This window comes from Lutjanus erythropterus, chromosome 6, assembly GCF_056507025.1.
Source record: "Lutjanus erythropterus isolate fLutEry1 chromosome 6, fLutEry1.hap2, whole genome shotgun sequence".
NCBI lineage: Eukaryota > Metazoa > Chordata > Actinopteri > Lutjaniformes > Lutjanidae > Lutjanus > Lutjanus erythropterus.
The window spans coordinates 25,353,543-25,374,158 of record NC_139322.1 but is presented as its reverse complement, the minus strand read 5'-3'; the positions used below and the strand labels follow the sequence as shown (position 1 = coordinate 25,374,158).

At 38.8% G+C, this 20,616-nt stretch overlaps 1 protein-coding gene across 14 annotated transcripts in view; it reads right to left on the bottom strand.

Annotated features, from left to right (window-relative positions):
- The window catches only part of kif1b (kinesin family member 1B), an 88,575-nt gene that overhangs the window by 35,566 nt on the left and 32,393 nt on the right, over positions 1-20,616 (bottom strand). For 7 of the 14 annotated variants that reach the window (XM_084721352.1, XM_084721356.1, XM_084721363.1 and 4 more), the window contains 12 exons: positions 19,461-19,672; positions 17,966-18,045; positions 17,360-17,435; positions 15,547-15,626; positions 14,978-15,084; positions 14,541-14,624; positions 14,062-14,242; positions 13,901-13,973; positions 4,647-4,752; positions 2,353-2,501; positions 715-893; positions 340-477 (listed from right to left, as the gene is read on the bottom strand). In XM_084721352.1, the coding sequence (XP_084577478.1) occupies positions 340-477; positions 715-893; positions 2,353-2,501; positions 4,647-4,752; positions 13,901-13,973; positions 14,062-14,242; positions 14,541-14,624; positions 14,978-15,084; positions 15,547-15,626; positions 17,360-17,435; positions 17,966-18,045; positions 19,461-19,672 (1,465 nt within the window). Of the gene's footprint in view, positions 1-339; positions 478-714; positions 894-2,352; positions 2,502-4,646; positions 4,753-8,889; positions 11,078-13,900; positions 13,974-14,061; positions 14,243-14,540; positions 14,625-14,977; positions 15,085-15,546; positions 15,627-16,272; positions 16,337-17,080; positions 17,131-17,359; positions 17,436-17,965; positions 18,046-19,460; positions 19,673-20,616 lie in introns of those variants that run through there. The other 7 variants (XM_084721359.1, XM_084721360.1, XM_084721361.1 and 4 more) reach the window with 3 other exon arrangements.

Sequence of the window (20,616 nt, the reverse complement as noted above, 5' to 3'; positions counted from 1 at the left end):
CTTATTGGATTTTAGATTTTAAGGAACTGTGGAAACCCTGGATAAAACATGATGCAAAAACATGTGATATTACTGATGCACATTAGTTACAAATTGTTTAATTACAAAAATTGATTCTGTGTAACAGAATTTGACCATGAAAATGAAAAATGGAATGAAAGCAAATGCATAGGCACATTTATAATGAATGGATCACAAATGCCGTCTGAGTGAAACATAATCGAATTAGAACAAAACCTGTTACTCGCACAGGCTACAACCAGCACAACAAACAGCATTCAAACAAGATATTTGGTGATCATTTATGGTAACACAAACATACGTCATTACAATACATACCTCCCAACAAGTTTAAACCAATGGAAGCGGTCATAGAAGGGGTCATTCCCTGTCAGAGTGCCCTCGCCGTCCTCCTGGTTCGTGGAGGCCATTTCTCCAGCACGGTCATACATCTCTCTCATCTGGTCCAGCCTTTGCCTGCAAACAATGATGGAGTGCATTCAACATTAACAAGTAGCAGAGAAAGAATACACTATTCGGCTCATGTAATGACTGGAAAGAAGAGATGCTGATGGATGTACAGATGTCAGTCTCACTGTTATATTTCTTTGTACTATTTGTGAGAAATGGTCTGACAGCAGGCTGATTGAGAAAACAGAGATCTTCACATTAGATCGAACTAAAACCAGTTTAAGTTGTGGTATGGGGCATTACTTGAGTTTATCCAGGGACCAGTAGTGTGTGGCTCCATTCTTCAGGTCCTGAACCTCTACGGCCACCACAGTGCGGGGGAACGGCCTGGAGTCACGCTCTTTTTCTGGCTCTGGCGACAGGAGCTCAGGGGGAAGTGGAGAGTACAGTGTGTCTGTGAGCAAGACAAACTGGAACTGGACCTGAAACATGGGAGAGGTGGTTGAGGAAGAAAAGAAGGAGAATTTAAACAACACCACACAAAATAAAAAAACAACAACAACAAAAAAAAGACAGTTCTGATTTGAAGGATCACGGCTTCGAGCTCTGAAGTGTTGTTCAATATTTGTTGTCTCGCTCTCTTTTCTGGAGTGGTTGTATTTTACTGCAGATATAGCGGGCCTGATATACCAAGGTTGAAAGGTCAAACAAATCCATACAACCCTCTTCTCTGCATCTTCTAGGGGGTAAAATGTTAAACCAATTAACAACATTGGACATAAATTGCAGACAGAAAGCCAAAGATAAATAAAATGTGAAATCTGAAAATGTCTTTCTGACAGATCTCCAGCATCAATCATGTAGCACTGAGAACTGGACAAGAATATAAATCACACTGGTCTCCTGAAGAGGAGGGTGGATCACAGCAGACCAGCTTTTGATTCATAATTTAATTTCTCTCTGTGACAATGAATCAACACCTGGCTCTGGATGATTTAAAGGATTGCCTTCTCCATTATCTAAAAGCATACAAGTGGAGTGTCCACTTGAAAAAATCACTAGCGTCACAGGCTGAATGGAAATCTTAATTAATGTGGTGACTTTCATGACGTCATCATGTTGTCACACCTTCATTTCGATTCACAGTCGAACATCCTGGAACCTAATGTGCTCTGTGGGTGAGTCATAGGACCCACTGTACTGTGCAAAGTGTAACCTGGCCACAGCAACAGGACACTAAGCTAGACCTGTGGTGCTGGTGCTGGCAGTCCATCTAAAACACTTCTTCTACAGTTGTTATATGAGGGATAAGCTGGACTCCCCTGTTGATTTCCCACTCAGAGACCTGGACATGTCAGAGTTCCTAATAAGCCCCAATTCTGGACTGTGTCGCTGCATTTAACCACTACGGCAGGATGGGTGGAAGCCACTGTACTGCTTCCACCAAGAACAAAGATGATGTGAAGTGGTACAACTTTGACAACAGCAAACCAAGATCAAATTTTGTCCAAAGCAGGCTACCTGTTCTACTGAGTACTGGAGGAGAATTTGTTTTTTCACCACACTTAATTAAGTTAAGCACCAATTTTATATTGTGCTTTACTCACACTTTTCATTCAGCTTTTAACATTGCTCCTTTAGAAGGTCTAATTTGTTTGTAGGTCTGTCAATAAATCAGGCTGAAACTCTTTTGTTTTGTGCTGCACAAATTAAGTTTCAATTGCTTGTAAATATCTAATCAGCTATATATCAATTCCTCTATTGTTGGGGGATTGGGGAAGCAACCAGTGCCTCATTATGGATTTCTTACCAGCAGATATCAGAACACCACATAAATATCTGTTGAAGTGTGTTAAACTGGAAAGAATCATATCAAATATGCCCCCAATGTTTTATTAACAATGTCAAGAAATATATGTCTACATATAATTGTTTACTTACTTTCTTCTTTAGCTCCACACTAATGGCATTGGCCTCCTTCAGGTAGACAGCATTTCCCCACAGCTGGTCACGGAGGGAGGTGAACTGATGGTACCTCCACTTCCTGAAGGCCCACTGAGCCAACTCAAACTCATGCTGAGTCCAGGGCACTGCAGGGAGACATGACACAGAGGTGACGTTAGCACGCATAAACATGAGCACAATGTGAATCCACATTAAACCAAAAGGACCATACCAGTTTTAGTTGTTTAAGCCCAACCACAAATCTGATATACTTTACATTTACTGCCTGCAGTTCTGGGTGATCCATCAAGAGGAATCAGCTGTCACCTTTATTTTAAGTCAATATTTCTTGTGAGCAGTGAATGTGCTGAAAACCTTTCAGGGAGCTACAACATCAGAATTTACAGAGTCAGCTGCAGAAAAGCATTAAATTTACAGGCACTACTTTATGGCCCCCAAAACAAACATGAAGCAAATGTGTTGTTTCTTGTGCAAAATACGTACAGTGTGTCTTCAAATTGCAAATAAGTTTCATGCCATTACCAAAATAAGGGATACGGATAATAACTTGCTCTCAACTTGATTAACAGCTTCATTCCAGTGAATACTTTTATTTTGACTAAACGCAGTATTTCGTGGATAGATGAGAAAAGACTAAATGCGAGGTCTGAGTGTTTTCACACCTGTAGTTTGGTTTATATGGCCAAGAGGAGGAAACATGAGGTTTTACAGAACTGATGCAAGTTTCTGCAGCACTTTATTGCTTCTGGTATGTATATTTAAGAGCTCACAAAGAAATAGCCAATTATAAGCATTACTTAGCCAATCGTGGTTGTGAGTATCATCATGTTATGAGTAATGACTAACAGATAAAGACAGTACAAAAAGAAGCATCTTGTAGCCTACGCTATACTGTGACTCGTATCACACAGAGACACTATATTTAAAATCTAGTGTGCTGCAGTGCTGCGTCTGTTAGCTCTACTGTATAATTATGTATACTGAGTTTGCAGAAAACATGAGAAGAATAGCTGAGATTTTTGTTTACCGTTGTTCAGAGAGAGTGAGAGGAGTGTATCTGCCCTTCACAAGATTTTTTAGTCGTAGTTTAGATTTTGAAATCATGGTAAAATCAAATATCTTCTATCATAAGATCCTGTTGTTGGTTAGGATTGGTTGTCTGCTTTCACTCCACAAACTAACTACACCAGAGTCTGCACCATGTTCAATTGTAGGCTTTCACAGCAGCCCAAATGAAAGGCACTAAACAGACAAACGGACCACGGATCAAACAAGATAGTTAATCAGTCTGATGCTGTTGACGGTCTGGTAAAATCAACAGACAGGAGTTAATTAGGACTATACTATCAATTAAGTCAGAAACAGACAAAAAGCTGATTTGTCCTTTAGTCAAACTGTGTCACTAAAGGAGACAAAATGTTTACTGTGGAGGATTATAAATCTCAAGTGAGTTTGTGAGTCACTTTCATGTTATTCTATAAACCATATAAATCAGTGGCTGTTTGCAGATAAGTAGATGTTGAACAGGAGCTTGCTTTGGAAAATTGTTGTAATTTATCATTATTTTGTCGATGAGCTAAAACATGAAAGCTGTTTCTTATCATTAGTAGTGGTATGTTATTAGGAATTAGAGGATATATGACTTATGGACCAGTTTGACCCTGAATGAGCAATTAGTATGGCGATATTAACTAGGTGTGTCACGATTTCAATTCTAAATTGAAAATTGATTGAAACTGATCGCAATCAAAAGCAGCACGTGTCTTCCAGTATTATTACATTTTTAAATAATTTATTTTAATTTGACCATATGACCTTATTGTGTTAAATTCCCCCCCAAAATGGTGGTTTATCACTTGATAGCTTGTAGTTTTCTTTGTTAAGAATACCTTGCATGGAAATGAAATTGCATAAAACCAATGATCTTGAAAAAATCAAGACTTAAAAGTCTACCAATAGCATAGCTGTCTGTGTTAAAAAACAAAACAAAACCTAAAATCAAAAGTCAAATCAAAACATGGATTTGGAGAATCGTGACACCCCTAATATGACCACAATTTAATTTTAATGAAGTTGATATTATGGTCTTTAGATTATAAAACAGAAAAAACTATACGCACATCCCAGTAGATTGCGTTCTGGACAGGAAATGTGGAAGAAAAAATTTAGTTCATTTTAAAATATATACAAATATATATATGTGTGTGTGTGTGTGTTGGGGGTGGGTGTCTTAAATAAGTAAAGATATATCTGCAGGCCTGAAGATTTACCTTCCTCTTCCTCCTCTTCCTCCAGCTCTTCTTCATCAGGTGTCTCGGCTACCAGAGAAATAGTCTCCACCTGTTTCTGAAGTTCCTGCAATTTGCTCTCGTACACCTGCACACCAACACACAGGGAAGAGAACATGGACATCTGTCCATCAGCTGCTACAACATGCAACGCAAAATACTCACCCAGTATTTTGTGGAATTACTTCACATTTTCTTACTTTGAAATTTCACAATACTACAAGAGGTTTATTTCTATGTTCAAGACAAATATCTAACACTTTGGTTACTGGTCTGAATGATGCAGGATGTGAAAATAGTCAGACATAAAAGAGGTTTTACACAGTTACATAAACTGTGTAATGAGATGTACATAATTTTCCAGATCAATATCAATACACTACATGTTACGGTGTTTTATATATTATATGTATTCTATGTAAAACATTAGCAGTGAAAGTTATAGATTACTTGAAAGTCTGTGACAATAATCAATAATCATTAGTCACTTGTTCAGAACGAAACATAGGATACAATTTAGAACTAAAAAGCAGACATTATTGAACAGTTCTGTAAATAATAATAAGCAGATAAAATAAATAGCAATTTCTATTTTCTATATACTGTAATTAAGTTGGTAGCTCAATTTGTAAGCCAATGTAATGTATGATAAACTTTTTTTTCCCCTAGACATTAGTACACAATGTTCTGGAAATGAAACTTCAATAAACAATGAAACATCATCTTATATTGTGAGAGAAATGGTTGGGGTGGAAGATGAGAGGCGCTGGTAGGAGCTGAGTCAACTGTAATCCAATGAGGGGCGCCCGCCGCCATCATCATCAGAGCAGGACAGGCTGTGGTCCCGATGACCTCATCCTGTTTGTTCAGTGTCTTCTGGGAAGACAATGCAGCCTTTTCATTTGACATTAACCTCCTCCCTGCTGAATTCCTACCAACAGGCTAAAAGCTGAATTATCTCCCTTCAAACAACCTTAAGTTATCCAGAAATAAAGCTTTACTGAATGTGGTTTCAGTACCTGCATGAAGCTAGAACAAGGTGTTGGTTAAATTTAAGACTTTTGGTAATTTTGCAACAAAACAAAATCAAATATGAGGAAAGAGTACTGGTTGAGTTCAAGAACATTTGTCCAAATATGTTTATTAGTGTGAAAAATATATATATTTGTCCTCAATTACATTAATCAAACAGTAGTCAGTTGTCGTTAATTAGGCTATATGAAGGTAGAATTCCCAATTTCTATGCTTAAAGTCAATTAGACCCCAATATTACTACTGTGGTTCTTTGTTTTATAGTTTAGTCATGGATTTTAAATAAATGGTACAAGTCATCATGGCTCATTTAGTCTACTGACAGTCTGTTGTCAAAATGAATCTAGTCAACTTCCTTGTGTAGACTGGACTCATGTTTGCCCCACTTTTTAGCTCATCTTTTGCCAGATATTGGTGGAGTTGGACAATATTAATCTGGCAATATTTCCTTTGCATTATTTAGCCAATATTCAACTTTTGTTGACTTCGCCAAAGAGAAAATGCACAGGCATTTTAAGTGAATTTCAGGCCATGCTTGCAGCACTGAATAAATATGTATTTAAACTTTCATAAACAAATGTAAATGTAAGATATTTTAAGGACCTCTGGCCACCATGTAATCTTGTATAACAATGTTTATCATAATGTACCATTCAATGTACTATCTGGAGCAGTTTCAGAACACAAATATTTAAATTTTTAAATAAGTTTAAAAATGGCAGGGGCTAAATTTAATTACTTAAGTTATGTTAATGAAATGAGATAAAAGCCCACAAGTCAATCCCATGTTTCAAATATATGTGGGTCACTGTCCATCATGCAGTATTAAATAACAGTAATAAGGAATGGCTAACAAGAAGGCTTTCTGCAACTGCGATGAATACAATTCTGTACTACTGTATAATAGTTCAGCCACAATACCTGACCCAAGATGTTGTGTATATATGTAGTGATCTAACTCTTTCTCTTAACTGGAAGTGGAAAAACAAATACCACCCATATATAACAAATAGCTGCACTTGGAGCATGTCATTTTATTTGAGTCATAGTTTGAAAATAAACCTCCAGCAACACAGGGATTCAGTATATGCTTTTTTAAAACCTATGAACACAAGTGTTCACATATTTTCTGTATGTTTGCACAAGGTGCTTGATCAAGGAGCAAAACAACTTGGTACACAGCCATGATGAGGCACTTGATAATGCAGATTCATAAAGCAGACGCACAACACTTAACAAACACTTTGAAATGAGACCTCACACAGACACATTTGTATATTTCAAAAGAACAGTACACTGTACATTGTCCTTTGATGTTGAATACTTTCCAGCTTACCTGGTCGCCATCAGCAGCACCACCAATGCATTTATGTTAAATAACATTTGTTAATGGAGCATCTATTAGGCATGAAGAAATGTAGGCTGTTGCATGCAAAGATAGTCAAAGACATGAGGCGTAGGGTGGAGAGAATAGACTTGCATATGTCATTATATCATTTGGTTTTTGTTACAACATAGTAAGGCAGAATATATACCGTTAAAACTAATAGTATACAACACAGAAAATAATTTCATCATTCAGTTTTGATAGTACTCAAAGGTCTCTCCCATGCTGCTGTGTCACTATTTCTCTAAAATGATTTGAAGGCCATCTGGTGTTATAATGTAATAATTAATGGACTCTTTTAAAGCTACAAATGCAGCAAGGAAAGGACAGAACGACAGGCAGAGTTGCTGCTAGTTTAAATAAGCATCAGCTAAAGAAAATAAGCAAAAAAAAAAAACAAGTGATTTCATAGACCATCACTCTAATAGATCTATCCAGGTTGTGTGAATATGTGGCTAAAATGAGGGAGTCCTCAAAATCTCATTGGACATGGATAGTTCTCCCCGAATAACATTATGCAAACACTTCAAGTCTTTGTCCTCCCTCCAACATTTTTTAAGGCGAGCCTTTGGGAACCATGACAACACTCTGTAGGACATTATCCAATAGAAACATGGTGAACTCTGTGCTTACTCAGTGAACCACAAACCCAAAATGTAACTTTTAAGAGTGAGACAGAGCTCAGCTCATGATGTGTGGTTTACACAGGAAAAGAAGGGAAATCATTTTCAACATTCTGGACTGGTTACAGTGAAACTTTGACAAAGGGTTGTGTCGGTTCAGCTCCGAGCATTTCAGCATAGTGAGTTGTATATTCAACAGGGCTTTAGTCATCTCCAGAAGACAAGTATTAATTAAATAATCCTGGAGAAAAATATATCAATAGATAAAATTATGGGTAATTTGTAAGGGATGTTTTAAAAAATAAAATTTTTAGTATAGATTAATTTCAAATTTGTGACTACTCTCTAATTATAAAGAATATATATGACTTGAAGTGCAAAATAATGAAATACAAGTAGGTGGCAATTACATATTTGAAATATATCAAAACAGAAAACAAAAAGTTTGGGATTAAGAGATCAGGTGGGTTACTATTAATTTGAATAAATCAGTATGCTATGACCAGAGGTGTCACGATTTCAATTCTAAGTTGGATTGAAATTAAAAGCAGGGTCAGCGATTCTCCTGGTAGTTTTTTCTCTCCCGTCCCTCTTGCTTACATGCAATGCATGTCTGAAGAAAAACAAAACAATATTTCAAAAATGACACAGCAAAGCTTACTGGTAGCCTTTAGCTGCACTATTCTATTGTTTTACAGAGGAATTTAAAAATGTAAATGGCAGTTGTCAGGGCATAAAACCAATGATCTGTTAATCATCACAAATTAAGGCTCTATAGTCCAACAATGGTATAGTCATCAGTGCTAAAAAAAAAGTTTAAATAAAAAATTAAATTGAATCGCAACTTTAAAATTGAAAGTGAAATTGAATTGAGGATTTGGAGACTTGTGACACCCCTAGTTACAACTAAAAAGTTAGTTTGGTTAGGTAAGTTATGAGGTTTCCTTTGTTAGCTGAACCTTTGTGCATGAGCACTGAATTATAAAGAAAAAAATGTTTGAGTGCACAGCAGAATTAATAGAGTTAGTGCATAAAAAGGCACTTTTTGAATACCACTTCTTTGACCACTATTTCAGTCTACTTAAAAGGCAGTCACACAATTGAGTAGTGCATCAAGTTATTTCATAATAGATTTTAAATTGACCACCATACTGGTCTTTTGATTCCAGATCTAGGCCAATGATGAGATATGACAGAAAAGATTTTATGAGGTACAACACAAATGTAAAACTGGTTCTTCAATCCTAACAATCAATAACATGGTGCACAGAATGTAATAAATAAAGGGTGTTTTTTCTCAGTTCCTAATTTGGGCTACAACAACAAAAATAATCAAAATTAGACACTAATGTGATCATACTGTAGTGGCTAAAAACATTCACAATAAATCAATACTACAATGGCAAAGATGTAAACTCAGAAATCCAACCATGAAGATAATTTTGGCAAATCAAAGCATGACTGATGAATTTTCACACATGCTGAAAATGAACAGAGTAGGCATGGCATGTCTCTTCAGAAAAAAAGTCCCTTTATCATCTGTTGGCTTCAATTCCCTCTGACAGCTCTCCCAATGCTACTGATGACAGTGCACACAATGCAGCAAAAACTGATAAAACAACGCCATATATTATGATGATAATGATGATGATAAAATGTCTCTTTTATAATACATACAATACTTTTGGGTCAACCAATGACACACTGATCAAGTGCAAGAGTCTCAGTCAGTTTGAGTTGTTTGACTCACATGATTCTGAGCTGTTGTGATCTGTAATGTGTTTGCCTACTAAAAGTATATCAAACTAGTTCCTCATTCCACTCAGTCCCACTCAGACTGTTGTCTCTCTGCTGGCTTTTAGATTAGGAGCAGACATTTGCCTGCGCATTCGTGGAGGTGCCTGAAAGCTGATTGGATGGTTAGCGTGGTCAGTGTGATGGTACTGCTGGTAGCCACTGAATCTGCCATCCGTATACATCACGCTGTTATAGTGGCAGGGCTGCTGTTGATGGTGTGGTGGCTGGGGATGTGCTGGCTGGTTCTGATGGTGGCGGGGCTGGTAGAAGGCTTGCGTGTGCCTCCTGTTGCTTTCAGACTGCTGCAGTGACTCCATGGAGCCAGATGGTCGCTGGCGGTGATTAAAAGAATTGCTGCGGCCTCGTTCGTGCGGCTGCTGATGTTGGTTGTTCCTATAGTTATGTCTGTGACCCTGGCTTAAACCTTGCTCCAAGTCTTTGCTGCTGCGCTGCACTGCTGGACTCGGCAATGGGGGAGTGACCTGGATAACAGAAGCAGCCAGCTGTTCTCTAGACTGTACTCTATCTTCACCCTGGCTTTCTCCCTCCTCTTCCTCTACAGCTTCTTTAGGCACCTTTAGCTCAATGACCTGTTCATCTGTGATAATGATATGAGTGCCAGGGCTCCATGAGTTGCGGTGCTTAGGGTTACTTTTGAAGGGGAAGCGTAGCTTACGGTCTTCTGGGGGTATAAAGCGATGTGGTCCAGTATTCCGGCGGAGCTGCTTGGAGATCTCTTGTTGCTGGAGATTCTTGAGTCGCAACTGCTCTTGGCGCATCCAGCGCATGTGGCCGCCACGCTTTAGGGAGGAGTCATCTCCTGCAATTTGGCCTATTTGTGAATCTACATCCTCTCCATCAGACTTTGTAGGAACAGGAGGTTTTGCTTCTCGAGGGCTTGGAGTTACAGCAGTGCTAGATGAAGTGCCTCCGCTGGGAGGCTTTTCTTGGCCCTCTGGGGTGATGAGTGGAAGGACCTTTTCCATTTTGACCATCTTGTTCCTGAGAGCACGGATCTCCTCGTCCTTCATGTTGTTCTGTTTCTTCACCTCTTGCAAGATGTCCTCAAGTTTGTCAATGTGCACCTTCAGGTCATCCATGACAGCCCCTCCTGGTCGAGACCCATTGGTGATGACATCCTCAATGCGCTCATCACCAACCCCGACAGTGTCCCAAACATCCCGAGCCACCGCCCTCCACGAGTCCCGCTCGTTGGGGTCCTTCTTGCTATAGCTTGCACAAAGCTCCTTCATCTTTACGATGGCCAGGGCCTCAATCTCCTGCCGTGTGTGGCGGAAGTCATTGAGCGCCACTTCATAACAGATTTCTTTGACTGCCTGGATCTTCAGGTCAGAGATGGTCACCCACTTGGAGTCCTTGGTGATGCGGCGCCGCTGAGGGATCTGGTACATTTTAACTGGCTCCCTTCTCTTCCCACTGCTGGGCAATCCACACTTTTTCACTATGGTTTGTAGTTTGCTGGGGGGTAGCTTTTCCCTCAAGGAAGTGATCAGTCTCCAGCTCTCTTCACAAGACCTCTTATCAGAGTCATCCCCACTATCAGAGTCTCCATCCTTGAGAAAACAACACAGGAAACAAACCAAATGGTTCCCAAAAAAAGGAGAAATTAAAATGGGAAATCAAAGAGAGGATGAAAGGATGGCTTTTTAAAAAAGAATGAATAAAAAGGTATGAATATGCAACATGGGAACTTCAACCATGAGTAAAGTCGAAGTTTAATCATGATAAAATATTTCAGCTTCGACAGAGATTTTGAGATTTAGGATATTTACCAGAGACGACTATTACACTGCAATAATGTTGATATTTTGCATACATCATTACTGTATAAGATGTATGGCAACATGCGATTTCCAGAATTATGCACATTCCCAGAATTATATTCAAAATAAAGATAGAAAAACAAATGAAAATCCAACAAACAGTGGCTTCCATTGACTTTCTTGTCAGTTTGTCGTTCTCTAGTGAAATGGTGAAATGGATATGATGAATTTATATTCATTAAAACATTCAATTGTTGTTAAAAATAGGGCTTTTCACTTTAGAAATGGGATTATCAGCTTTTACTATATTGTTCCCAATGTTGCATATTGATATTAAAAGTAAAAAGGTAAAGCATGTCTATTATGATTAGAAAAGAAATATCAATAGAGGACAGTTGCTGATTGGAGCACTTCTGTATTGTTTTAGGAATATTCCTCTTCTTAATCGACAAATTTTGTGATTTGAAAGCTGGATCCCAACACATGCTACAGTGGCATGCATGCAGATGGATTTTTGGAGCTTTCCCCCTTTAGTCCAGAAGGTTTGAGTGGCTTTAGTGTTAGCGGTGAGTTAGAAAACAGAGTGTTCTTGCAGTTGATCAGAAAGCCAGTAGAGAGAGGAGAGGCAGAAGTGAAGGTAAGTGTTAATCCACTACAAGAAAGATGTTAGTTGGAAAAAAATGCAGTTTCTCATTTTTTGTAGACAAAGTACATTACAGATCACAACCATTTGGGACAGATGATTCAGGTTCTGTGTATGATACTGTATCTACATGTTGGGAGCCTGAACCCTATGCCTGTAGCTCTGCACATAAAACCACCAGAGTATAGAAGAGGTCTGTGATTCACTGATTCAACTGTAAGCAGTGATAACTCTGTTGTTGAGCCATGTCCTCAGTGTGCTACAGTACACAGATGCCAGGTAAGGCTAGCAAACAGAGGTAGCCAAAGAAGTCAATGAGAAACCACATTGTCACTATCTGTCAAAAAACTACAGCAGGATTTTTTTTTGTTATCACAATGCATTGTATGTGTCAGCAACTGCATTGAAGAGATGAAACTCAGGACAAAACAGAGCAAGAAAACTAGAGTAGAAATCTAATCCAAGCAAATCAACAGCCACTTCAAAGTTGACCAGCTCAACAGCAAACACTGCAACTTAGTCCAGAACCAGTACTGAAGGAGTTAAGAAAACATGCTATTAACATGAACCATGCAAAAGCAGCGTTGCATTATCAAAACAAGGCAGCGTGTTTCAATATTGACCAATGTTTAATCAGTTTTAAATCAAATTTGATCTTAATATCAAATCAACTTTAGGTCTAAGTTGCTGTTTTGCAAGATTCAGATCCACTACAGAAGACACAAGAAAAGTGAAAACAGGATTTGGAAAGGGGAAAGCTTTATGATCTAATTCTCACTCGATCAAATTTCTACAGACAAATCTGTTAAAACTCAAGAGGAAGGCGAGTAAAAGCTCATCTGTCTCAAACCAGAAAAACTTCCATGCAAGAGTAACAGACATGCGCTAAGAGTAAAAAAGTGATTCACACACACACACACACACACACACACATCTCAAAAGTGTCAGAGCTCAGAGTTAGAATTAGTACTCGTTGGATTTACATTGACCAAATGAAATACAAAACCTAGCTCTCAAATTGAAATTGACCACAGAAAAACCATGCTTTAACTTTGACTTCCATATCCTGATGTACATTTCACTCAAAATCACACACAAAATATTGCAAACTAGCTGAATCTCTCAACAGACTGCCTTTAATTTTTAACCAACTTTCCAAAAACATCAAATAAGTTATGGTTTAATATCTTTTAAACCCAGTCTGCAGTTAGGGCTGCACGATATGGTGAAAAAAAGTCATATTGCGATTATTTGACTGAAACTGTGATTGTGATATGCAATAGGATTAGTGGGAATGATCATTTCAGCATTCCAGTTTGAATTTTTACTGACTTTCTTTCATTTGAAGAACAGGATTTGTAGGCCAGGGCATCTCTGCAGCACTACAGTACTTCATTATAATGTCAGTCTTTCATGCATTTTTCTTTTCTCAAAACATTCTGATTTGGTTCTGGTTCTGCTATATGGATAATACACTTGGCCATATTGCAATTTCGATTTGATTGTGATTAATTGTGTAGCCCTATCTGCAGTTACTACTAACTTGTCTATACCTTCTAACATGATGATTACAGAAAACAGACCAAGGCCTTAAAATTCATTAAGTGGGTTTGATTATAGGACCAGTCTGTAGGATTTACTGGCATCTAGCAGTCAGCCTGCAGATTGAAAACATACTGCCTCGCCCTCCCCTTCCAAACTTGTAGGAAAACTACAGAGGCCATGACTGGCCTGATTTAGAAAATGGCAACGCAACATAGCAGCCCTCCATGGACGAGACCCTTAACCCCTGTAGGTATAAATGACTCATTCTAAGGTAACAAAAAAAACAACAATTCTTATTTTTAGATGATTATACACAAATGAAAACATACTTATGAATATTATATTCCACTTCTGCCACATTCTGCCAATAAATCTCTGTAAATCTTACACACTGGTCCTTTAAATTTCAGCTTAACTGAACTCACCAGTCGCTGTTGCTCCAGAAGTTGGTCTGCTTCCTCCTTCTCCTTTTTGTACAAGATTTCCATCTCAGTGAGCCTAAATGACAGCACAATTTATTATATACTGTAAAATTCATATTCGCAATTCAAGAAAGACTACTATAGACGACTGTAAAGTTGCATACCGTTTTTCCATCTCCTGCTTCATGTCGATTCCCTGCTTCTCCAGAAGCTCTCTCTGAGCAAAGGTCCAATCTACAGGCTCCACGGGGGTTTCTGCAGATGGCGTCTTCTCCCTTTCAGCTCTGGCCTGTTCTGGGTGATTGAACCGGAACACGTGGTTCTTCCCCATAATGATACGGTTACCTGGAAGAAATAGCATGAAGGGCATGAAATTAGCAAAGATACTGGTCCTTTAGTGCCGAATGAACAATCTTAATGTAAGAGCTCCAACTTTTGTTTTGACAATGTTTTTTTTCACCATTTTTTAAGAAAATCACAAGGACTGCTAGGAAACATCGTGTATAACTATGATCCAAGCAAAAACCCATTGTATGCATTCAATTATATATAATTAGTATGAGTAATCTCATCCTGGACTGCTTAGATATTAAACACATTTACACATTATTTGCAACTTTAATAATAAAAATGAGGTATGTACCTGAACGAAGCTGAATTGCATCCTCAACACGCTTGCCATTGACGTAGGTTTCTGATCCCTCGCAGGGCACGAGCATGACGATAACTTCAGCAAAAAAAATAAATAAATAAATAAAAACACCAACAAATACTCAGTGACTCATTCTGCAAAGCTCAATATATCATCCAGAGTACTTTGTAATTACTGACATTTAGAGCGTAATGTTTTCATGAGAAACAGAGGATAAATTCAGAGTCTATATTTATACACTAATTTCATCCATTAACAAAGTGCCTCAGGTTGCTTTTGCAAACATTTAGGGTCTACAGGTACAAATCTTTAAATTCCACCAGGAAAAATATATTATTTCTGGATAACTACTGCCTTATTCAAACTAATCCAGATTTTCAATACACATCCTTGCACACGCCAGTCAAACTCATAACATGTTGCCTCACCATCTCCATTGGCATTCCTCTCGCTGCGGAAGATGCAGTGCTCTTCCTTGATATGAGCGCCACTTAAAACAATGTCCTGTCGTCGTTCAGCATCAGCCTGACCCACCCTGAAACAATCACAGAGGCCATTTTGAGAGAGTGACCACTGCCCTCTCATTGTATTGGCAGCCACTTCAACAAAAAGTCAGTGGCAGAAGTTAAATGGAACCGCTGGACCAATATTTTTTGAACCAGCACATCTAAAGCACTACAATTTCTTTCATCTGTAATTCCATCATCTATTATTGTCCCCCTGGAGCGCGACTGTAACAAAATATTCAACAGGAATAGTTGACTGAGGGGGCCAGAAGGACAAAAAGAGGAGGAAAGTAACTTTAGACGGTGAAACTTTTGGTGATCAGCGGCAGATTTTAAGCCAGTTTCCTCTGACTCTGAAAGTCCCCCTTACTTAACATCAAACGAGGAAAAAATTAAATACAGAGTAGTTTCAGAGACCCTGCCTGGGAGGAATTCCAAACTTCTCCATATCCTCTGGAGCATTTCAGTGTCATCATTCAGGTTTTAGTTACCTTGTAATTCCGTCTTTGATGTAGTAGAGCAGACACTCTGACATGAGAGGATCCTCGTTCAGGTTAACCAGGTGGGGAGTCTATAGATGAAACATAAGCAGAAGGCAGTTTATTAAAAAAAAAAAAAAAATGACTTTCATCAATAATCAACAGTGCTAGAAGTATACTATTACAAAAATGTTAATCAATTGGGTACAGTTATACATATCAAACACTGCTGATGACCTGTCAGCAATACTTGATGGGCCAAACAGTGCATGAACATGGACAGAAATTCTCACATTAATTGCAAAGGCATTGATTACCAAAGTCTTATGATGCCTGGTCTATATTTTAATGAACATAAAAAACAAACATAAAGGAAAGAAAATATTTATAACTTTTTGGGGAAATTGTCTTCATTTCTGTTGTAATTCTAGGTTATTTATGCTTTTTATCCCTTTTTACTTGCAAAAATGCTTTGAACTCTTTTTTTTTCTAAAGCTGTCTTGTGTCAAGATCTGTTTTGTTTTGTCACATTTGCTTTGTCATTTGTTCTTCACTGACTCACTGTAATGTGTTGTCTTATGCTGCATAATGTTTATGAAATTGAAAAGTTAATGAAAAAAATTTTGAATTGAAGAAAAAAGAAATGGTCACATTGACGCACTGCTGACAAATCTGGAGTATGACACATCACTGTAACACTACAAACAATGCTAGCAGCTACTCTGCCAAACCACCAACCTTTTTTGGGGAAAACACCCCATTAAAGTCTGTATAAAGATCACAATGCTTCTCAACGAAATGCAAACCCACGGAGCGGCAGTGAGTGAAAAGAGAGAAAAAGAAGAATAGAGGACAAATGGATGTAAATAAAAGGAAAAAAATAAAAAACATGAATTAGCAGCAGAGGAGGGGGTCAAAACATGCCTAAAGTGGGATTAATTTCAAAGAGGGGAATTTGAAACCACCGCAGATCTAGTGACAGCTGGTGCTGAACAGTCAGAGATTAAAAGATAACAAAGCACTTTCTATGTCACAATCAAACTAGCACATCTAATGCTCTTCATGTTGCTGCCACATATCACTTCCTCTACTGAATGATGCTGCAGAGGTACAGGGAATAATTGTATTTAATTTAATAAGCCTCATGATAGTGCTATAATAGCTCTAAACAACTATTGGAAAGGTTTGAATAATCTACTCTGAGCCAAGTATTATATTTAAACATACTGAAACTTACAATCACTTGTCAAATCTTTACATGACCCTATCGTTTTAAAGATTATCATTTAAATTAGATAATCGATCAAAAATAGATGGGGGCATCCCTGTACATGTAGGCACTGCTGGCATGGCTCCACAAGTGGAGACAACTCAGCTTTTTTGGTCAAAATAGCAGAACTGAAGGATTTATTGCAATAATTGACTACATTTACCATCAACACTGACTGGACATCTACACAAAAGGTGGTGAATTTCCCCTTTAACTAAACTCAGTTAAGAGGTACATCTACTGCACGAAAGGTCTGCAAGTTCAATTAAACAAACCTTCTTGGTGGGAAAAGCAAATTGCTCATCAAATTGCATTTCATGGCTGAGCTGAATACGTGAAGGAGGCAGATAAAGAGTGGAAAGACAGACAAAATGATAAAGTCAACTGATGAGAAAATACAGTGTAGACACAGTGAGGGTTCTCATGGAAAAAAGATATCATGGGAAACAGAAGTGAGGAAGTGATGGTGGAAGTGTGTGCATCACCACCCATGGGAAATCTGAAACACAGTCCTCCACCTTCAATGTCTGTACTTGTGTGTCATGTTTGTTCTACCTTTTTAGGAGAGAAGACCCCCAAAGTGCCTCCATCTTCACGGATTGCCACACCCATCTCTGCAAGCAAGGCCTCCCTGTAGTGAAGGAAAAACATTTGTAGATGCATACTCTCTTGCAAATAGAAACATGTACAATAACTGTGCATATTTATTTACAGAAAATTGCCTTTATAAGAGACAGAGGATGAGAAGTGATGGTGTGCAACATTACAGCAAGTGATCTGTGGCATGACAACAGGCAGAGATTGGCACCAGTGAGACTCAATAGGCAGACAGTAACACAGTTGACGTCTGCAGCCACAGATGAGTGGGTAAAGGGGGGAGAAAGGGGTGTGAGAGAGGGGTGTTTGTGCAGCAGAGTGTGACGACAGAGGAGGGAAGGGAAATAGACAGAATGAGTGCAGGGGAAATGAGACACATAGGTGAAGAAAGTGAGACAGACAGCACAGAGGGGTGAAAAGACAGAGACAGAGCTATGGGGGGTTGTCTCACACTGACAGGACACAGATGAACTGAAGGAAGGGGTGGATGCACACATAGGACATGCGTCTCCCCCATCGCGAAACAAAGATGGAAAAGAGCAGACATTGTCTGCCAATACTGACCTCTCCATGCGGATTGCCTCCGTCTTCCGCAGTTTCTCTTCCCAGGTTTCATTGAGCTCGGCAATGATCTTTTCTGATTCCTAAACACCAAAAGAAATGTGTAAGGAAGAAACAACCAGTGTATTCTTATCTAAACTATTAGCAGTTTTTAGATCAGTAAAAATGGGCACACAGTTTGAATTCATAAGTTTTCATACTAGTGAAAAATATGCTTTCTTGGTCAAGTTTATATGCTTTCATTTATTTAAGCTACTATACGGTGTTTGAACTGATTATGAAACAGTCTCAGTTTATTAGTGATGTCTCTATGACCTACATGAGTGTTAACAAGACCACATGCAAGACAACTGGCTATTTCTATGCAGCGGTTGAATTCTCCTTTAATAGCCAATTAAAAAGAAGCAAGAGGGGATTTTTATTTAGATAATTTTAGTTCTGATATTTTGTGGTTATGGTAGGGGAAACACAACTGCTTTTGTCCACAGGGACCTCCAAAATCAACAAAATACAACAGTGCTTTGCAGTAGCTTTAAAGAAAGTTTTTACTCAGAGATAAAAACTGAAAGCCAGGGGGGAAGTGTAACATACTGCTGTATATTTTTGCAATTATACCATAACTTTGGATTTTCTCTTCTGGTTTTGTTAGTTGAAGTTTTAGTAACCATCAAGTACAGCCACTTAATCTGTTCATCGTCTAAAAGCAGTGAAATACTTAGATACCTGTTCTTCTGGATATTTATATATTCTGTGACATTTGTTACTGTAAAGGTTTACTGATGCACTATACAGTCATCTTAGTTCAACAAAATAATGGATGCTTATATTGGCCATACTGACAATGATGACAGCTTTTATAAGAATAAAGGTAAAGGTAACCTTCACTGCAATCTTTGTTTCTATATCACTAAAATAGCTCGGACACAAAGAAAGAGAACACGAATATTATGTGCCTCACTACTAAAGCTAAAAGCCAATAAGACACAATCTATTTTGGTCCAATTTCCTCTGTATGTGCGTTGGTGCTTGACGTCATTGGATGACAGACAGACTGGGCACCATGGTTGCCATGGAAACTGCAGCTCCTCATGGCTGGTTGTTGCCATTCTATGTGCTCCCTTATCAACAGAGTGAGAGGTGTACTGCAAGTGTGAGAGATATAACGCTGGGAGGCCACATAAGGTCTGATGGGCTAAATGTATTTCGATTAAAGGCTGTGTGTGTGGGCTTAAAATTAAACAACAGCTATCTTGACATTAGATTAACTTCTAATTTATTGTGTGCAGTGTTGGGCATTGACTGTAAGGTGCTATGATGTTTTCTTTGGTTTAATAAGGGACATTTTCTTATACTGTTTAAAACAAACAATGTGATAAATTTTATATTTTGATTAACAATTATAATATTTTTAAAGCACTAAGTTATAAGTGCTAGAGTCAAGGGAAGAGAGCTGTGGGACTTTGAAGACTGCTGCAGTCTACACACAGGCAAACTTTACCTTGAGTCTTTCGATAGCCTCCTCTCCTCCAGGTGTGGACATGATGCGCTCCTGGATGCTGGTGACTGACTGAGGGCCCACCTGGCTGCACAGTGAGCCAGAGGATGGAGATGCTGTCAGGGAACCAATAGGTGCTGTGGAGAAATGGCCAGGGCGTTGGTTCTCTGAGGCTATCAAGTATCTATGCTTATTGTTCTGAATGTCTTTGAGGTCTGAGCCAACAGCAGGAGAGAAAGAAGGAGAAAGAAAGAAAGAAAGGGTATAACACAGAGAGAGGTGGGATAGGCCCAGGACAGGATAGGGGGAATAAACCACATAAAATGGAGGAACCAAATATCAAATAGGGAAAAGAGAGAGGGGGGAGAAAGAGATGGGGAAAGAGAAAGGACAAAGGGGAGGGAAGACCGATGTAAGACACGCATTGTACGTCAAAGGGTTAAGACAAACACCCAGCTTAATGGTCAGCTACAAAGAGTAGCAGTTTTCACTCCAGGTAGTTTAATGCTTGCTCCAGCTCCTCTACTCGCAGAGAAAATGCATTACATTTCAGCGTGTGCTCTATTAGAGAGTTTTCAGAGGGCTGTTTTTACGTGGGCCAGAATTACAGTGCAGAGCAATTAACTCTGAGCACTTAATTTCTAGTATGTACAATTCTGAGGAATAGGGCGATGTCATTTTGTTTCTTTTGTCTTGAATTCTTAATGTGAATGAGAACACACTGTGTGAAAACTGCTATCAGTTTATCAACTACAGGATGGGAGGGATGGGGACTGCAAGAAGGTCCAGAGGGAGGACAGATGAGAGTCGCTGACACATGCTGCCAAAGTTCAGCCCGCAGTCTAGTAGTTTCATTCACTGTGCTCGCACTCTCACACACACACACACACACACACACACACACACACACACTCACACTCACACTCACACTCACACTCACACTCACACTCACACATCCACCACAACGGAGCCACTGCAGCCTCACGAAAGGTCAGGCAGCTCATGTCAATATAATGGCCACAAGGACCTCTGAGGTAACACAGGCTGTGCCTTCAAAAAACAAATGTCCAGTAAAAGTAGAGTTGAAATTATCTAGAGTGTGCTGATAGCATCTGACACTGGCAATATAGGCTTCTCATGTTCCAGAGCAATAGGACAT